Source organism: Ranitomeya imitator, chromosome 1, assembly GCF_032444005.1.
Source record: "Ranitomeya imitator isolate aRanImi1 chromosome 1, aRanImi1.pri, whole genome shotgun sequence".
In the NCBI taxonomy this organism is placed as follows: Eukaryota; Metazoa; Chordata; class Amphibia; order Anura; family Dendrobatidae; genus Ranitomeya; species Ranitomeya imitator.
The window spans coordinates 302,860,618-302,878,421 of record NC_091282.1 but is presented as its reverse complement, the minus strand read 5'-3'; the positions used below and the strand labels follow the sequence as shown (position 1 = coordinate 302,878,421).

Below are 17,804 nucleotides of genomic sequence, written 5' to 3'. Positions count from 1 at the left end.
TTCCCACTGGGTCCTCAATGTCATCAAGGAGGGCCTATTAATAGAGTTAATTTCTTCCCCCCCCCTCAGGGTCTGAAAGTTACTACCCTTACGTCTTCAAGAGATCACAATTTGTTGACATTGGGTCTCAGAGATCTTATGAAATCAAATGTGATCTCACCAGTTCCACATCTGGAACAAGGAAAAGGACATTATTCCCGTCTATTCTTAGTACCCAAACCCTCAGGGGACGTAAGAATTATTATAAACCTAAAAGGTCTAAACCGACATGTGAAATATCGCAAGTTCAAGATGGAGTCTGTAAGATCTGCAATTCCTCTGATAGGACATCAGTCCTTTATGGCAACCATCGACCTAAGGGATGCATATTTTCACATTCCTATCCACCCGAGACACAGAAAATACCTCAGGTTTGCGATACGGGGGAGTCATCGAGTGGAGCACTATCAGTATGGAGTCCTTCCCTTCGGCATTTCCTCAGCACCAAGGGTATTCTCCAAGATCATGGCAGAGGCAGTGTCATTTATCCGGAGTCAAGGTGTCTGTATAGTGCCCTACTTGGACGATCTACTGGTAGTTGCCCCCACCGAGATGACCCTGATATCCCATGTGTCAACCACTTTGGAGATATTGAAGTCTCTGGGTTGGATTCCAAACATGAAGAAGTCTCAGCTTCAACCCTCAAGAACCAGAAAGTTCTTGGGGGTGGTTCTGGACTCAACAAAACAGATGTCCTTTCTCCCAGACGATCACAGGCTACCATTAGTAGCAAAAGTCAGAAAATTCAAGGAGATGAGATGTCCTACTCTTCGAGAAGGAATGTCTCTCTTAGGCTCCATGACAGCCTGTATACAATCAGTGGCTTGGGCTCAAGCTCACTCCAGAATTCTCCAAACCCACATTCTAGACAGGTGGGATGGTCAACCTGGCACTCTAACAAGAAGGATTCACACACCAGGTCGAGTGAAAGCATCCTTAACATGGTGGATGAATTCCAGAAACCTCCTGAAGGGGGTGAGCTGGATTCAGCTCCCGATAACTACGATCAAGACAGATGCCAGCAGGAGAGGCTGGGGAGCCATAGTAAATCATGTTCCTTACCAAGGTCTTTGGAACCAGTCGATCAGCGAGAAATCGTCAAATTTCAGAGAACTCAAAGCTGTGGAAGAGGCCCTGTTAGCAGCAAGCCGTCAGATTTCCGGTCAACATGTCCAGATCTATTCAGACAACATGACCACGGTGGCGCATATCAGGCGTCAGGGCGGCACAAAATTCCTCAGTTTGAAAAAGATCTCCGCTCGAATTTTTTATTGGGCCGAGAAACACTTACTGTCACTGACAGCAATTCATCTAAAAGGGACTGCAAATATTCAAGCAGACTACCTGAGTCGCCAGGACATTCATCCTGGCGAGTGGAGCCTGGACCTTCAAACGTTCAATATGCTAGTACAAAAGTGGGGTCTTCCAGAAGTCAACCTCTTTGCCTCTCACCAGAACGCAAAAGTCAAAACCTTTTTTTCCTTGAACCCAAGAGGCAATCCCAGAGGAGTGGATGCCCTAGTCCAAGATTGGCACTTCCAGCTTGTCTACGCATTTCCACCAATCCCAATCCTGGCAAAGGTTCTAAGGAAGATACGAATAGAAGGAACTCCGACTATCCTGATAGCCCCTTTTTGGCCCAAAAGAAGTTGGTTCAACTTGATCATCCAACTACAAGTGGATGGACCAGTAATGTTACCTCTAAAAAACGATCTCCTCTCTCAGGGTCCTATTCTCCATGCAGACCCTCAGAAATGGAATTTAGCGGCGTGGTTACTGAAGCCCAGGTCTTGAAAGCAAAAGGACTATCGGACTCTGTCATAGCTACTCTCCAAAAATCGAGAAAGCCAGTAACCAACGCCATCTACAACAAAATCTGGAAAAAGTTTTCGTCTTTTTGTCTACCTAACCTTCCAGACCCTCTCAAGCCTAATATACCTAACATCTTAGATTTTTTGCAAAAAGGCTTAGGAATGGGTCTTAGGCCCAGTACTCTCAGAGTCCAGGTCTCGGCACTTAGCTCCTTTTTTGATCAAGATCTAGCAGGCCATCGCTGGATCAAAAGATTTTTAACATCAGCAACTAGGATGAATCCTAGAAAACAGATAATAGTTCCCCCATGGGATCTGAATGTGGTGCTTCAAGGTCTTACAGGCCCGCCTTTTGAACCTTTTTCCTCCTGCTCTCTTCAAAATCTTGCATACAAAACTGTGTTTTTGGTAGCCATAACTTCGGCTAGAAGAGTGGGTGAACTACAAGCCTTATCTATAAGAGAGCCGTATCTTCTAGTGAGAGATGACTCAATAGTACTTCGTCTAGATCCTTCTTTTCTTCCAAAGGTAGTCTCTGATTTTCATCGTTCCCAAGAGATTGTTCTACCAACCTTTTGCCATAGTCCTGCAAATTCGGAAGAAAGAAGATTCAACACTCTGGACGTCCGACGTATTGTGCTGCAATACTTAGATCAGACCCGTGCTTTCAGAATCGATCATAACCTCTTTGTCCATCCCTCTGGGCAAAATAAGGGTAAAAAAGTATCTAAAAGTACCATTGCTACATGGATCAAAAAGGCTATAACGGAAGCCTACCTTGCTCAAAACAAAATACCTCCAGTAGGGATCAAGGCCCATTCAACAAGATCTACGTCAGTCTCCTGGGCAGAAAGAGCAGGTGCATCCCCAGAGCAGATCTGCAGGGCAGCAACGTGGTCTTCACTTCATACTTTCTCTAAACATTACAGATTAGATGTATTGTCCAATAAGGACTTAGTCTTCGGCCGTAAAGTTCTGCAGGCCGTTGTCCCTCCCTAGTGCCAAATTAGTTGGTATTCCTCCATATGCCGTCGTGGAAGGTGACTAGAGAAAATAGAATTATTCTTACCGTTAATTCGGTTTCTAGGAACCTTCCACGACGGCACTAATTTCCCACCCGATATATATTCCTGGATTAGTTCTGGGATTCGGAAGGTAAACCGGTGCTATGGGTTCAGTTGTAAGTCACTGGCAGGTGGGAGGTCCTTTTAAACCTCTCTGTGTTTCCTGTTCCCCATTAGGGCAAAGAGACAACCTCCATATGCCGTCGTGGAAGGTTCCTAGAAACCGAATTAACGGTAAGAATAATTCTATTTTTCCCTGTCTAAAGCCCTGGGTATAGCTTTTACAGAATCACTGTCTAGATAGGTCAAGTCTCACACGGTCCTATATACCGTTTGTGTAGCTTGCCGTGCTGCCCTCCCGTATGCCCAGAGCAATCGTCTCTGTGAGGTCTGCGACTCTGAACGCGCTCAGGAGCCCCCCCCCCCCCCCCCCCGCGAGTTCCCCAGCAATCTCTCCAGCTCCGGCCCGGCACCCTAACTGAAGCAGTCAAGTCCGTTCAGACCCCGGCGGTCAGGGCCTGCAGCCCATCTGTCTCAAAAGCCTTCGGCCTGCTGGGCCGCGCTCAAACTAGAGACGCGTGGAAAGCGAGTTCGCACAGCGTCGCTCGGGCCATCTGGGGCTTCGGCACCCTGGAGGTCCGTATCTCGCTTGCCTTCCTCAGTAGAGGTGGAGAAGTTGAGACAGTCTGAGTCAGAAGTTTCCCTTAACTTTGAGGCTCCGGGGTTTCAGGAGTCTGTCGATAGCCTGATTGAGACTGTCAATTCAGTCCCTGGGGTTAGAAGACAAACTCGCCTTACCCTCTGATCACAAGGTCTCATTTAAGCGGGCCAAAAGGTCCCATAGGGTTTTCTCCTCTCTCCCCGAGTTTGAGGACCTGATTCGGAATCGGGAGCTCCCGGACAAGCTTTTTATCGGAGCAAAAAAAAAAAAAAAAAACCTTGCAGGCTAGGTATTCCTTTGCTACTGAGTTATGTAGTAAATGCGCAGAAGATCCCTCAGTAGATCCCCCGGTGTCTCGTTTAGCCGCTAGCACTTTGCTATCTCTCCCTAAAGGCTTGTCCATTAAGGATCCTACGGATCGTCTTATAGAGAGCTTAACTAGTTCCATTTTTTGAGGCTTCAAGTTCAGCATTTTTTCCCTCTTTTGCAGCAACTTGGGTTACTAAGGCTATATCGTCTTGGTCAGAGTCTTTAACAAAGGCTCTTCAAGAAAGGGATTTGCCAGCAGAGCTGTCAGAAATATTTTTCTCAGATGCTCTTGCGGGTAGCTATCTGATCAATGCATCCTTTGATGCTGCAGACTGTACCTTCTTCTGCTGCGGCTAATGCAATTGCCATTAGAAGGACGCTCTGGTTAAGTACATGGGCCGATTCTACTTCTAAAAAAGTCTCTTTCAACCCTACCCTACCAGGGGGGTGGCTTATTCGAAAAAAAAAAAAAGAAAAAAAGGCTGGATCAGCTTATCTCCAACTCCACAGGAGGGAAGAGCTAGCTTTCTCCTCAGCAGAGGATTAGATAGCCTTTGCGTTGCCAATTCCAGGCCCGCTTCAGATCCTTTCGTAATACTAGATGGGCTCCAGCATCGGGCTCTGCGGAGCAGGGTCGACCCAATCAGGATCGAGACAATCGAGTCTCCTATACGGCCCATCAAGGGGGAAAGATGCTTTCCCAGTCAACTATATCCAGAGAATCTAGGACTCAAAAGTGTTTGGAGACCTCCTCGGAGTGCCTCCAACAGATTAGGCGGAAGTCTACTTTTGTTTCTCCAGGTCTGGCTTTAAGTTATCCACGACCAGTGGGTGGGAGAGCTCGTATCTTCAGGTTACAAGATAGAGCTAGTCTGTCAGCCTTCTCCCCGGTTCTTTCCAGGTCCGGGTCCCACTGACAAGACCAGTACAATTCCATAGGGTCCCTTCGTCTCTGCGGGGTTATTTCTCCTGTTCCAAGAGAAGAAAGGTTTCAAGGATTTTATTCCAATCTTTTCGTAGTACCCAAAAAGGACGGAATAGTAAGACCCATTCTGGGTCTGAAACGCTTAAACAGGTTTGTCCGCGTTCGTCACTTTCAGATGAAATATCTCTGGTCAGTTATTGCCTCAATGGAAAAGGGAGAGTTCTTGGCCTCAATAGACATTCAGGATGTCTGCCTACATATTCCCATTTTTTTCTTCTCATCAAAGATTTCTCCGGTTCGCCCTAAACAACCTACACTTCTAGTTCACGGCTTTTCCCTTCGGGCTGGCCTTCGCTCCCAGGGTGTTCACGAAGGTCATGTTATTTGTGGTGTCCATTCTGCACTCTCGAAGGATAGTAGTCTTGCCTTATATAAACGATCCTCTGATCAAAGGACCGTCCTTTCAGGCTTGCAAGTAAAAGGGCCAGCTTGTTCTAGACTCCCTTTCTTGTCTGGGTTGGCTAGTAAATTTAAGGAAGTCATCCCTAGATCCATCTCGGAGGATTTCATTTCTAGGCGTGATTTTCGACTCCTCTCAAGTCCTGTCGATCCTTTTCCAGGACAAAGTCCTAGCCCTTCAGCGGGAGGTGAGGAATCTCCAGCAACCGTACCCTCATACGATCCGATCCTGTATGAGGGTGTTAGGAAGGATGGTTGCAGCTGTAGAAGCAGTACCATTTGCACAGCTTCACCTTCGACCTCTCCAGCATGCAATCTTAGCAGTATGGAACAAGAATCAACTCTCTCTCAACCACAGTTTTCTGTTGTCTCCCCAGGTTAGGCAGTCTCTTTCATGGTGATTAAACAGCTCGTCCCTTCTGGGGGAGGGGGGGGGAAGCTCTTTCCCCCAACCTATTGGCTGGTAAGTCCCAACTGACGCCAGTCTCCTCCGTTGGGGAGCAGTGTTTTTTTTCACCACACAGCTCAGGGGCGTTGGTCTCCTCAGGAATCAGATCTCCCTATCTATCTCTTAGAGATTCGGGCGGTTCGACTAGCTTGGCATTTTTTTTTGGTCGTGATTGTTGGTAAGTCGTTTAGTGTAACGGTACCATTAGAGTTAGGGCTAGGGTTAGGGTATTTGCACACGGTGCGGATTTGGCTGCGGATCCGCAGCGGATTGGCCGCGGGGATTCGTAGCAGTTTTCCATCAGGTTTACAGTACCATGTAAACCTATGGAAAACCAAATCCACTGTGCCCATGGTGCGGAAAATACAGTGCGGAAACGCTGCGTTGTATTTTCTGCAGCATGTCAATTTTGTGCGGATTCCGCAGCGTTTTACACCTGTTCCTCAATAGGAATCCGCAGGTGAAATCAGCACAAAAAACACTGGAAATCCGCTGTAAATCCACAGGTAAAACGCCGTGCCTTTTTACCTGCGGATTTTTCAAAAATCGTGCGGAAAAATCTCACACGAATCCGCAACGTGGGCACATAGAATTAGGGCTAGGGTTGGAAATAGGGTTAAGATTAGGCTTGTGGTTAGGGTTATGGATAGGGTTAGGGGTGTGTTGGGGTTAAAGTTGTGGTTAGGGTTGGGATTGTGATTAGGGTTAGGATTAGGGTTGGGATTAGGGTTATGGCTACAGTTGGGATAAGGGTTAGGGGTGTGTTGGGGTTAGTGTTGAAGTTAGAATTGAGGGGTTTCCACTGTTTAGGTACATCAGGGGTCTCCAAACGCAACATGGTGCCACCATTGATTCCAGCCAATCTTACGTTCAAAAAGTCAAATGGTGCTCCCTCCCTTCCAAGCCCCGACGTGCGCCCAAACAGTGGTTTACCCCCACATATGGGGTACCAACGTACTCAGGACAAACTGGGCAACAACTATTGGGGTCCAATTTCTCCTGTTACCCTTGCGAAAATAAAAAATTGCTTGCTGAGACACAATTTTTGAGGAAAGAAAAATTATTTTTTATTTTCACGGCTCTGCGTTATAAACTTCTGTGAAGCACTTGGGGGTTCAAAGTGCTCACCACATATCTATATAAGTTCCTTGGGGGGTCTAGTTTCCAAAATGGGGTCACTTGTCTGTTTAGGCACATCAGGGGCTCTGCAAATGCAACATGATGCCCGCAGACCATTCCATCAAAGTCTGCATTTCAAAAGTCACTACTTCCCTTCCGAGCCCCGACGTGTGCCCAGTGGTTTACCCCCACATATGGGGTATCCGTGTACTCAGGACAAACTGGGCAACAACCATTGGGGGTCTAATTTCTTTTGTTACCCTTGTGAAAATAAAAAATTACTTGCTAAAACATAATTTTTGAGGAAAGAAAAATGATTTTTTTATTTTCACGGCTCTGCGTTATAAACTTCTATGAAGCACTTGGGGGTTTAAAGTGGTCACCGCACAAACAAAACCAGACCACATATTAATAAGAGAAAAAACTGGGCTGTTAACACTAAATAGTGAAAAAGAGCCCAAAGCCTGGAAACAAGGCAACCCACTCCATACTAGAGCTAGACAACACGGAGAGAAAGGAGTATAACGGGTATAAACTATTTATTATGGTATCAAAAAGAAGTCCTACATAGTAAAAAAGATTACATTACACATATAAATACCAATAAAGTGCACAAGGATGGTGAGAGAAAAACCGGTATCCACCGGTGTGTAATATGCCCCTAAAAAATATAACCAGTCTGACATAGTCAGAATGCTGGTAATAGCAGAGCGGCAAGTCACCGCTATAGTAATTGATCAAGTATCTACATATATTGTTTGCGCAGGACTTACCACAAATATGCAGGGCAAAAAGACACATCGAGCTGGAGCCAGAATGGAATAAAAAAAACCGACGCGCGTTTCGCTTGGAAATATGCTGCTTTCTCAAGGGGAATATGCTGCTTTCTCAAGGGGAATTCCCTGGTTATATTTTTTTAGGGGCATATTACACACCGGTGGATACCTGTTTTTCTCTCACCATCCTTGTGCACTTTATTGGTATTTATATGTGTAATGTAATCTTTTTTACTATGTATGACTTCTTTTTGATACCATAATAAATAGTTTATACCCGTTATACTCCTTTCTCTCCGTGTTGTCTAGTACTATGGGAGGTCTAGTTTCCAAAATGGGGTCACATGTGGGGGAGCTTCAATGTTTAGGCACACAGGGCCTCTCCAAACGCGACATGGTGTCCGCTAACGATTGGAGCTAATTTTTCATTCAAAAAGTCAAATGGTACTCCTTCCCTTCCGAGCCCTGCCGTGTGCCCAGACAGTGTTTCCCCCCCACATATGAGGTATCGGCGTACTCAGGACAAATTGTACAATAACGTTTGGGGTCCAGTTTCTCTTTTTACCCTTGGGAAAATAAAAAAAATTGTTGCTAAAACATCATTTTTGTGACTAAAAAGTTAAATGTTCATTTTTTCCTTCCATGATGCTTCTGCTGCTGTGAAGCACCTGAAGGGTTAATAAACTTCTTGAATGTGGTTTTCAGTACCTTGAGGGGTGCAGTTTTTAGAATGGTGTCACTTTTGGGTATTTTCAGCCATACAGACCCCTCAAACTGACTTCAAATGTGAGGTGGTCCCTAAAAAAAAAATGGTTTTGTAAATTTCTTTGTAAAAATGAGAAATCGCTGGTCAAATTTTAACTATTATAACTTCCTAGCAAAAAAAATTTTTGTTTACAAAATTGTGCTGATGTAAAGTAGACATGTGGGAAATGTTATTTATTAACTATATTTGTGTCACATAACTCTCTGGTTTAACAGAATAAAAATTCAAAATTTGAAAATTGCGAAATTTTCAAAATTTTAGCCAAATTTCAATTTTTTTCACAAGTAAAAGCAAAAATTATTGACCTAAATTTACCACTAACATGAAGCCCAATATGTCACGAAAAAAGAGTCTCAGAACCGTTAGGATCCGTTGAAGCGTTCCCGAGTTATTACCTCATGAAGGGACACTGGTCAGAATTGCAAAAAACGGCCAGGTCATGAAGGTCAAAATAGGCTGGGTCATGAAGGGGTTAATCTGATGAGGTGTTTGATGTGGATTACTAGCACGGCAATGTTTGGAAATTGAACTTTCTATAATATCGCATATGCTAATAAGACGGGACTAGTTCGGCAATGCATCTCTTTCCTCCAGAATAGTCCTTCCTCGGATCTTCAAATCATGTCGCCTCCATGGGTGTGATTGGCAGCCTACGTAATGGTCCTACAATGGCGGGAATTTTACCAGGCTTTGTCACACCCAGGAGGGTGTTATTACAGTATCTAAGGAAAGGGACTGTCTCTGGGGCTAGTGCTGTGTCTTTTTAACATATGCATTGTTGCAGCGTTAACGTTAATTTTTCAAATACTACAGCAGTAATATGGCCCCTTTTCAGACTAAAGAAATCTGCACCTATATTGCTATATTAGCTGTTGGGAACAGTCAGGAGACTTGACCTAGTTGGTTTAAGGACTTGCCCTCCCCTCGTATGCTCTCTCATTAATAGAGGGGTATCTGTGCATGCGCAGCAGCGGTCTTCATTTATTTCTGTGAGCGCTCCAAAAACTGCAAGGTAAGCACAATAAGCAACTGATAATTGCTAAATGTAAAGTAGAAAAAGCTTGGGAAGCTCAATGTGATTGTGATCTGACAGTATGAACACAGCTGGCCTGGCTAATGTGGCCACAAGGCAGCAAATATAATGGTGGTGTCAAAAGAGGCTGCCCCCCTCGGATGCATACCTTCCTAGCAGCTGGACAAATATGCATTGTGTACTGGGCCCCTGTCAGGCGTGAACACAAAAATCAACAAAATGTTAATACTTCTTTCTGGAAAAAGTTTCCTTATTGGTTTCAGTAGCAAGTTTCATCCACCGATACAAGCTGCTGTAATAACAAACCCTTTATCCTTGGGACTTGCAGCTGACTTTGTACACGGTCTGCCAAAGCTTTGCAATTGTTGTGGGCTACACAACCCCATCAGGTGAGCAAGCACTCCCTACTAACACACCTGTTGTATCGGTTAAGACCCTTCTGCGCTTTTGTTTTTGCTCCCGTTGGTATACTTGCTTGATGGGTGCCAGTCTCACCAATGACTCTTTTTAGCACATCGTTGTAAGAGGTGTCCGGCTCTTTTTATTAGTTTTTATAGGCACTCTGAAAATTGACATGTGCGCGTGCTTTGCATTTTTTTTAGTGCGCCTTAAGGATAAGTTCACACTAGTTGTTTTTTTTTCTGCGTTTTTTTTCTACAGCAAAACCTGATCTCTAGGCAGGAAAGAAGCTGCGGAAAAAAGCATGTTTTTCTTGTTTTTTAGCTGCATTTTTGTGGGTTTTTTCGCGGCGGTTTTGGCATGCTAGATTTGTCTCTTGTGCATGCTGATTAGGTTTTATGTTGGGAAAATAAAAAAACCCATTCCATAGTATCAGATTTTGGCACACAAAACGCAGCAAAACCTGACACCTAGTACCAATGTATAAAACATATAAATAGATTTATTGTAATATTAATCAGGATAATTCCATAAATTACGTAAAATAGAGCATAAATATATCTCAATGTAAATGTCCACATATATAGTATGCAGCTGGGGTGAACACAACCCTGTTGCTCATGGACAATAATGACTGGTAACAAAGGAAATAGAGAGATAAGACTCATACATCCTGACACTGCTATTATACAGAAATACTCATCAGCATATATTTAGATGTTATATCAAATAGCAAATGTCCCATAAAATGTCAATCTACAAAGCCGCTGAAAACCTCATATCATAGATATGCATGAAAAATTGATCTAAAGTAAAACTTTAGGCTATGAAGATAATATATTAAGCCACATGGCTCAGTATGTTAATCATGCTAAGTTGTATAGATGTATCAATTACCAGCGGCCATCTCGGTATCAGAATAATGGTCAAATGGCTGCACCTTGACGCACGTTTCTCTGTCCTCGCAGCTTCATCAGGAGGTAGACAGTATTGTGTCTGGCATCTTTTTATATCATGACTACAATTACCCGAGTGTCTGCAGCTGTAGCGGCACAATACTGTCCAACTCCTGATGAAGCTGCGAGGACAGCGAATTGTATGCACCACTTATCTCAATCTCTCAGAGGTAGTTTTTACAGCTATATGATATAGTCTCACTATCCCTGTCAAATATGGGGATTAGATATACCAGTTTTACCAGATTGGTAAATTCTCAGTATTGGACCCTACAGTGACTGGTTATACCTCAAAGAAAAAAATGCCTATGAACATTTTTAGATTTTTTTGCCTTTTACTCTTGTATGGCAAAAAAGACCCCAATTCTACCCAGAAGTCTCAGAGCAATCCATCTGATTATAACAGAGGCTATACTTATTGTCCTAGTTGCTGGTATCAAACATGATCATCAGACATAACTTCTGTTTAGCATAACTATCAAGTGGTGGTACAGAACAGCAAGCTCGGAAACTAAGCAAAGTTTTCCATATCATGGTATTTTACCCAAAGATTTCACCAGAATACATATATGCCTCCCATCAGGGGCTAAAAGTAATGGCATATGTTCAGTAAGTGACTCAAATAGGCATTTTTTTACGAAAAAACATTTATACTCATCTACGGGACCGAGTACTTACACGGTGCCTTTTCAGAGTGTCCAGGATCTCATAGCGGGTAGTGATCTGTATTATCACACCGTCTCATCCTTTCAAAGACTGATGTCTGCCAACGCGTTTCATCTTCCAAATCATCAGGGGAGTAGCGACATCCATTCTAAAGTGAGCGAGCATTGCTAAGCTAGCAGTCCTCTTTACTTGCCTTAAATAGACTAAATCCATATCTCCAGGACGCATGGTTCCGAATGCCGGTAAATTACTTCCGCCTTCCGGCATACCTACGTCACATGATGTTCGCACCCGCGTCACATCCGGATCTTGGGCCGCAAGACACGCTCACGTCATCTCCGGTTGCTGATACGCACAAGGTGATGTGCTGGCCCACTGACGCAATGTCCGGTTTCAGGATCATGTGATCCACAGCAGTACATTACATACTGTAACGAGCGTACGAATCGCTCTGTCGCATAATTTCACAATCATCTAGGCAGATACTTCTCTATCCGCCACCATAGAAGCTGCCCTATTCAAAGGATATGTACAGATTTACTAGAATCCCTACTTGTTTTACACCTAAAAAGATCCTGGCTACTTTATTAATTCTAATTTGATGTCACCACGCATATTCAAATACACATCATCTACAATGCTTTTTGTTTTTTTATGTCGATATTCATAAAGAGACAACGATTCATGTACAATCAGAGCCAAGGGACCCCCTGAAATGGAGACCTGTTGGGACATGACAGACCATCTCCTAGTGGACTAGTCGCGAACCATATCAATAGACTGCACAATAGTGACCTTAGAGGAACAGTTTATGGGGATTGATAAGATTCCTCAGTCCCATGAGGACTGAGGACCATAGTCTATCCCTATGGTGGCGGATAGAGAAGTATCCACCTAGATGATTGTGAAATTATGCGACAGAGCGATTCGTACGCTCGTTGCAGTATGTAATGTGAAATCTTTGGGAAAAATACCATGATATGGAGAACTTTGCTTAGTCTCCGAGCTTGCTGTTAGACTGTACCACCACTTGATAGTTATGCTAAACAGAAGTTATGTCTGATGATCATGTTTGATACCAGCAACTAGGACAATAAGTATAGCCTCAGATGGATTGCTCTGAGACTTCTGGGTAGAATTGGGGTGTTTTTGGGGGGCGGAGTTCCGGTCGCGCATGCGCGGTCGGGAAAAGCGGAACCAACGGACAAAAAAAACGTTCCATGCAACCTTTTTTTGTCCCGACGGACTGCAAAAACACGACGCATCCGTCGTACGCACGTCGACGTGTGGCAATTCGTCGCAATCCGTCGCTAATGAAAGTCTATGGAGAAAAAACGCATCCTGCGGGCAACTTTGCAGGATGCGTTTTTTCTCCAAAACGACATAGCGACGGAGGCCAAACGACGCTAGTGTGAAAGTAGCCAAACCCCATATTTGACAGGGATAGTGAGACCATATCATATAGCTGTAAAAACTACCTCTGAGAGATTGATGTAAGTGGTGTGTACAATTTTTGTCGGTCTGTTTTTACTTGCACTATGTGGTTTAAGCACAAGCACTTTTGGCACTTGTTTTGCAGTTTATAGGTTTTTAATGAATAGATTAAAAGTTAAGTTTTATGAATATATTTCTGACCAGCTGAAAACTATAGATTATAGGTGGGATCTGTGATAGGCCACGTTCACACATTCAGTATTTGTAAGCCAAAACACTTACAAATACCACTTTTGTATTTATCACCCAGTTTTGGTTTTGGCTTACACATACTGATGTGATACTGACCAAATACTGAACGTGTGAACATGGCCTGACCCCCAGGTGCAGCAGGACCTCTTTAGGCTACGTTCACATTAGCGTTACGCTAATGTGCGTCGCTGTTGCGTCGGCGACGCAGCGGCGACGCGCCCCTATGTTTAACATAGGGGACGCGTGCGTCTTTTTGCACGCGTTTTCCGACACGTGCGTCGTTTTAGACGCTAGCGTCGGACGCAAGAAAACGCTACAAGTTGCATTTTTCTTGCGTCCGATTTTGTCAAAAAACGACGCACGCGTCGCAAAACGCGCGCGTTTTTGCGCGCGTTTGCGCGCGTTTTTCCGTGCGTCGCCGCTGCGTCGCCAATGTGAACGTAGCCTTAGTGGACTGATCGGTGGAGTCCCAGAGGTCAAAACTTTTCAGAGCTCTCTGTTCACCTCACTGTTTGTGTAGGATAATATCTTTTGTAGAAGCCCTCATAGAAAAGAATTAATTTGAGATTTTAACCTTTCACTTCAAACAGGTAGATCATTGATCTATGAAAACGTGTAACCAACCATCTTATGTATATATAATCAATCATCATGAATAGTATTAGGTATACATATTCCGTTTCTTTAACATTGGCCATTAGATGGGGGCAGGGCAATTAGGAACTTTCACTTGTCTGTCATTTCCATGGAATTCCAAATATTAGGAGCGTTTCATGTCTGTCAGATCCCCGTAGTGCTGCGAGAGACTCCAAATAAGGAAGACTTGTCCCCGGATAGGAGCCGCAGTCTGCACATCAGTTGCTGGGTTTAAATCTAAATCCCGTTATCTCTCTGACCCTGTGGGTGCAATGTCGGCCAAGAATCCAGAGCGCTTACTGATGTCTGATGTACTCCCGTCATTGGGTCACAGTAATTTTTGAAAGGTGCACAGGCGGGCATCAAAGCTATAAATATCCTAGACCACTGCAATGTGTAGATATCTGACGTAGTCCACATTCGTTTCGCCATGTGTTCTACAAGAAGCCTTCAGCTTAACAGCAGGTAACATAAAGGACACGCTTTATGTGTTCTAGCAAGTCATGGACAGGTATGTAGTAATTGTAATAAGTATATAAGGATGCATTAAGATATTTAGTATAATGTGGGTGGGTTTTTGTTATTGCACAAAATCTCCTGTCTCCAGCTTCCTTTGGCTTACATAGCAGTGTATCTGATCACAAGCAGATGTATGTATTGATCTTATGTGATGTGATATGGGATACACAGAATAGTCTGTATGCTTTTTATACGTATATTTTTTTTATTACTATATTTAATCCTGTGATATGTATGTTCAGCTGGTAGTAATATTCTGCACATATGAGATATGTCTATGATATACTCCCCTGCACCACTGCCCAGCACCTATAGAAGTGGTATGAGTCCATAACGTCCGCCTGATCTCATATAGAGACATGCATGGTTTTTCTGTTGGATTGTATATGAATCTGAAAGGACACACTTGGCATAGTAAACTAAATATTGTATTACAGGGGTGTTTTCCCTCTATATTTCAGAATACCTCACTGTATAAGGACTCGTATGGCTCATGGACTACTGCGTACAACCCTGTTGTTCTCTATTAGCCACCGTACGTCTGTCTGTCCATCAGGACTAGAACTATCTTTGTAGTTTAGCTTTTATGTAACCTTTCCTCTCCAAAGTGGTTATTTAGAACTGTAAAATGATAGCAAAACCATAATAATAATAATAATTTTTATTTATATAGCGCCAACATATTCCGCAGCACTTTACAATTAAGTGGGGACATGTACAGACAATATATTCAGTATAAGTTAAGACAATTTAAGCAGTGACATTAGGGGTGAGGTCCCGGCTCGCAAATAGGGATTTTCATATGAAGCTGCATGATCCGGTCATCAGCCGTGTGTTTAAGACGTTCACATTTGCTTTGTGCGGTGCTGTGTCGGCGACACAACGCAAACAAAAACGCATGCAAAATGCATTGTTTTGTGACGCATGCGTCCTTTTTTGGCATGATCATTTTGCTGTTTATTTTGCCTAACTTTGCCATAACTGCAGAACTGTGCATAAAAATTCTATCTAACATATTGATGTCCTATTCTTACTTGACAGATTCAGCTGTAAATGCATCACAAACAGGCCGCCCAGGATGAGGAAAGCAAGCAGGAGTGTAGGCTCTGCGCCGAAAGTACCGGTCACCAACAGACCACAGGGTGGTGAGAAGGCCAAGTCGGACAGCAGTGCCCCTACGTCATCCAGGGCATCTCGACCAGGATCATCTTTATCAAAGGTTAGATCTACACTATGTTCCAAATTATTATGCAGATGACATTTTTTACGGATTTTCCTAAATGGTCGGTGCAAATGACAGTCAGTCTAATAAAAGTCATCACCCGTTACAGTATACATTGAATTTTATTGAAGAAACCTCCCAATGATGACAGTATAATCTCCAAAATGAATAAAAACTCATAATGCACTGTTCCATATTATTAGGCACAGTAGAATTTCTATACATTTGATATGTTTTAAAGAACTGAAAATGCTCATTTGTGGAATTTGCAGCATTAGGAGGTCACATTCACTGAACAAAAAAGCTATTTAACTCCAAAACATCCTAACAGGCCAAGTTACATGTTAACATAGGAACCCTTCTTTGATATCACCTTCACAATTCTTGCATTCTTGAGTTTTTGGAGAGTTTCTGCTTGTACGTCTTTGCATGAAGTCAGAATCGCCTCCCAGAGCTGCTGTTTTGATGTGAACTGCCTCCCACCCTCATAGATCTTGTGCTGGATGATACTCCAAAGGTTCTCTATAGCAGAGGTCCCCAACCTTTTTTGCCCCAGGGACCGGCTTTAAGCAAGACCAGTTTTCCATGGCCCGGTGGGGTGGGGGTGGGGCAGGGGTGGGGCTCTGGTCATATGGGGGTGGAGTTATGGAGGGGTGGAGCTTAGTGCATACTTATCATGTAATTATGACATTTATAATGAGAATTTGATTCACATATTCACACACACACATTCTCACACACACATTCTCACACACATTCTCACACACACATTCTCACACACACACACACATTCACACACACACTCTCACACACACACATTCACATTCTCACACACACACACACACACATTCACACACACACATTCACACACCCCTCTCACCTCTCCTCGCACTCTACCACAGCATCTCATTGCCTTCCTCTGACACAGCCGGCCGCTGAATGATGACGTCATCCAGAGGCGCGTCTGTGTGAGAGGAAGCAGGAAGACAGATCGCTGGGCAGCGGAGCTGCACGGATTTCTCCCTGCCTGCCGCAGCCACCCTGCAGGGGCTCCCCTCCACCTCTGCACACATTGGGATCCGGCGCTCTGCAGCTTCTCTGTGCCGGCTGTCAGCTTGACAGTCCTTTTTGGAAGTGCATTTGAACAGCAAGGTTGATTGCTGTTGAGGGGAACTAGGAAAAAAAAAAAAAAAAAAAATCTCTATAAATCTTCAGCAGAGCGAGTGTGAGCGAGCTGAGTGTGACCACAGCGTAAGTGTGGACGGCGGTAAGTGTGACTTGTGATTCAGTGAAGAGGTATTTGGAAAGCCTTTAACAAATACCTGTGTGAATTGGTGTGAGTTGCTGAATTGGGGGTAGCTATATTCATAAGGGTTAACTTAGGGTGGGGGCTCATAGTTAAGGGTTTATAAGGGGCAGCTGTTTGGGGCTCAAGTCCTTTTTGGAAGTGCATTTGAACAGCAAGGTTGATTGCTGTTGAGGGGAACTAGGAAAAAAAAAAAAAAAAAATCTCTATAAATCTTCAGCAGAGCGAGTGTGAGCGAGCTGAGTGTGACTAGAGCGTAAGTGTGGACGGCGGTAAGTGTGACTTGTGATTCAGTGAAGAGGTATTTGGAAAGCCTTTAACAAATACCTGTGTGAATTGGTGTGAGTTGCTGAATTGGGGGTAGCTATATTCATAAGGGTTAACTTAGGGTGGGGGCTCATAGTTAAGGGTTTATAAGGGGCAGCTGTTTGGGGCTCAAGTCCTTTTTGGAAGTGCATTTGAACAGCAAGGTTGATTGCTGTTGAGGGGAACTAGGGAAAAAAAAAAAAAATCTCTATAAATCTTCAGCAGAGCGAGTGTGAGCGAGCTGAGTGTGGCCTGAGTGTAAGTGTGGACGGCGGTAAGTGTGACTTGTGATTCAGTGACTTTGAAGTCAGGGAGTTTTCAGGGGAGGAATTACTGAATTGCTGTCTGATTTTTATTAATACTTTGTATTTATTTTTTTTTTTTATTGAACTGTTCTGTCTGGTGCAATCCCCATTAGGAAATGTGCTCCACGATTGTTAATGCCGTCCAGTGCACATCTTGCCACATGTATGCAGTCCTTGAGCAGCCGATCGAGGGTGCATACTGCTGTGCGAGATGTGAGCACGTTGTGCATTTGGAAACCCAGATTCTGACTCTAAATGTGCAGCTGGCAACACTGAGATCCATAGACAACATGGAGAGGAGTCTTCTGCTCACGGAGCAGACGCTCAATGGGACAGATGAGGGGGGGATGGTGGGATGGAGCTGCAGGACAATGAAGTAGCAAGCTGGGTGAC

General features: G+C 43.9%; 1 protein-coding gene across 5 annotated transcripts in view; it reads left to right on the top strand.

Annotated features, from left to right (window-relative positions):
* Window positions 1-17,804, top strand: part of SPECC1L (sperm antigen with calponin homology and coiled-coil domains 1 like) — a 126,976-nt gene that overhangs the window by 52,446 nt on the left and 56,726 nt on the right. For 3 of the 5 annotated variants that reach the window (XM_069757549.1, XM_069757524.1, XM_069757532.1), the window contains exon 2: window positions 15,314-15,491. In XM_069757549.1, the coding sequence (XP_069613650.1) occupies window positions 15,351-15,491 (141 nt within the window). In that variant the 5' untranslated portion in view covers window positions 15,314-15,350. Of the gene's footprint in view, window positions 1-14,140; window positions 14,265-15,313; window positions 15,492-17,804 lie in introns of those variants that run through there. The other 2 variants (XM_069757541.1, XM_069757515.1) reach the window with 1 other exon arrangement.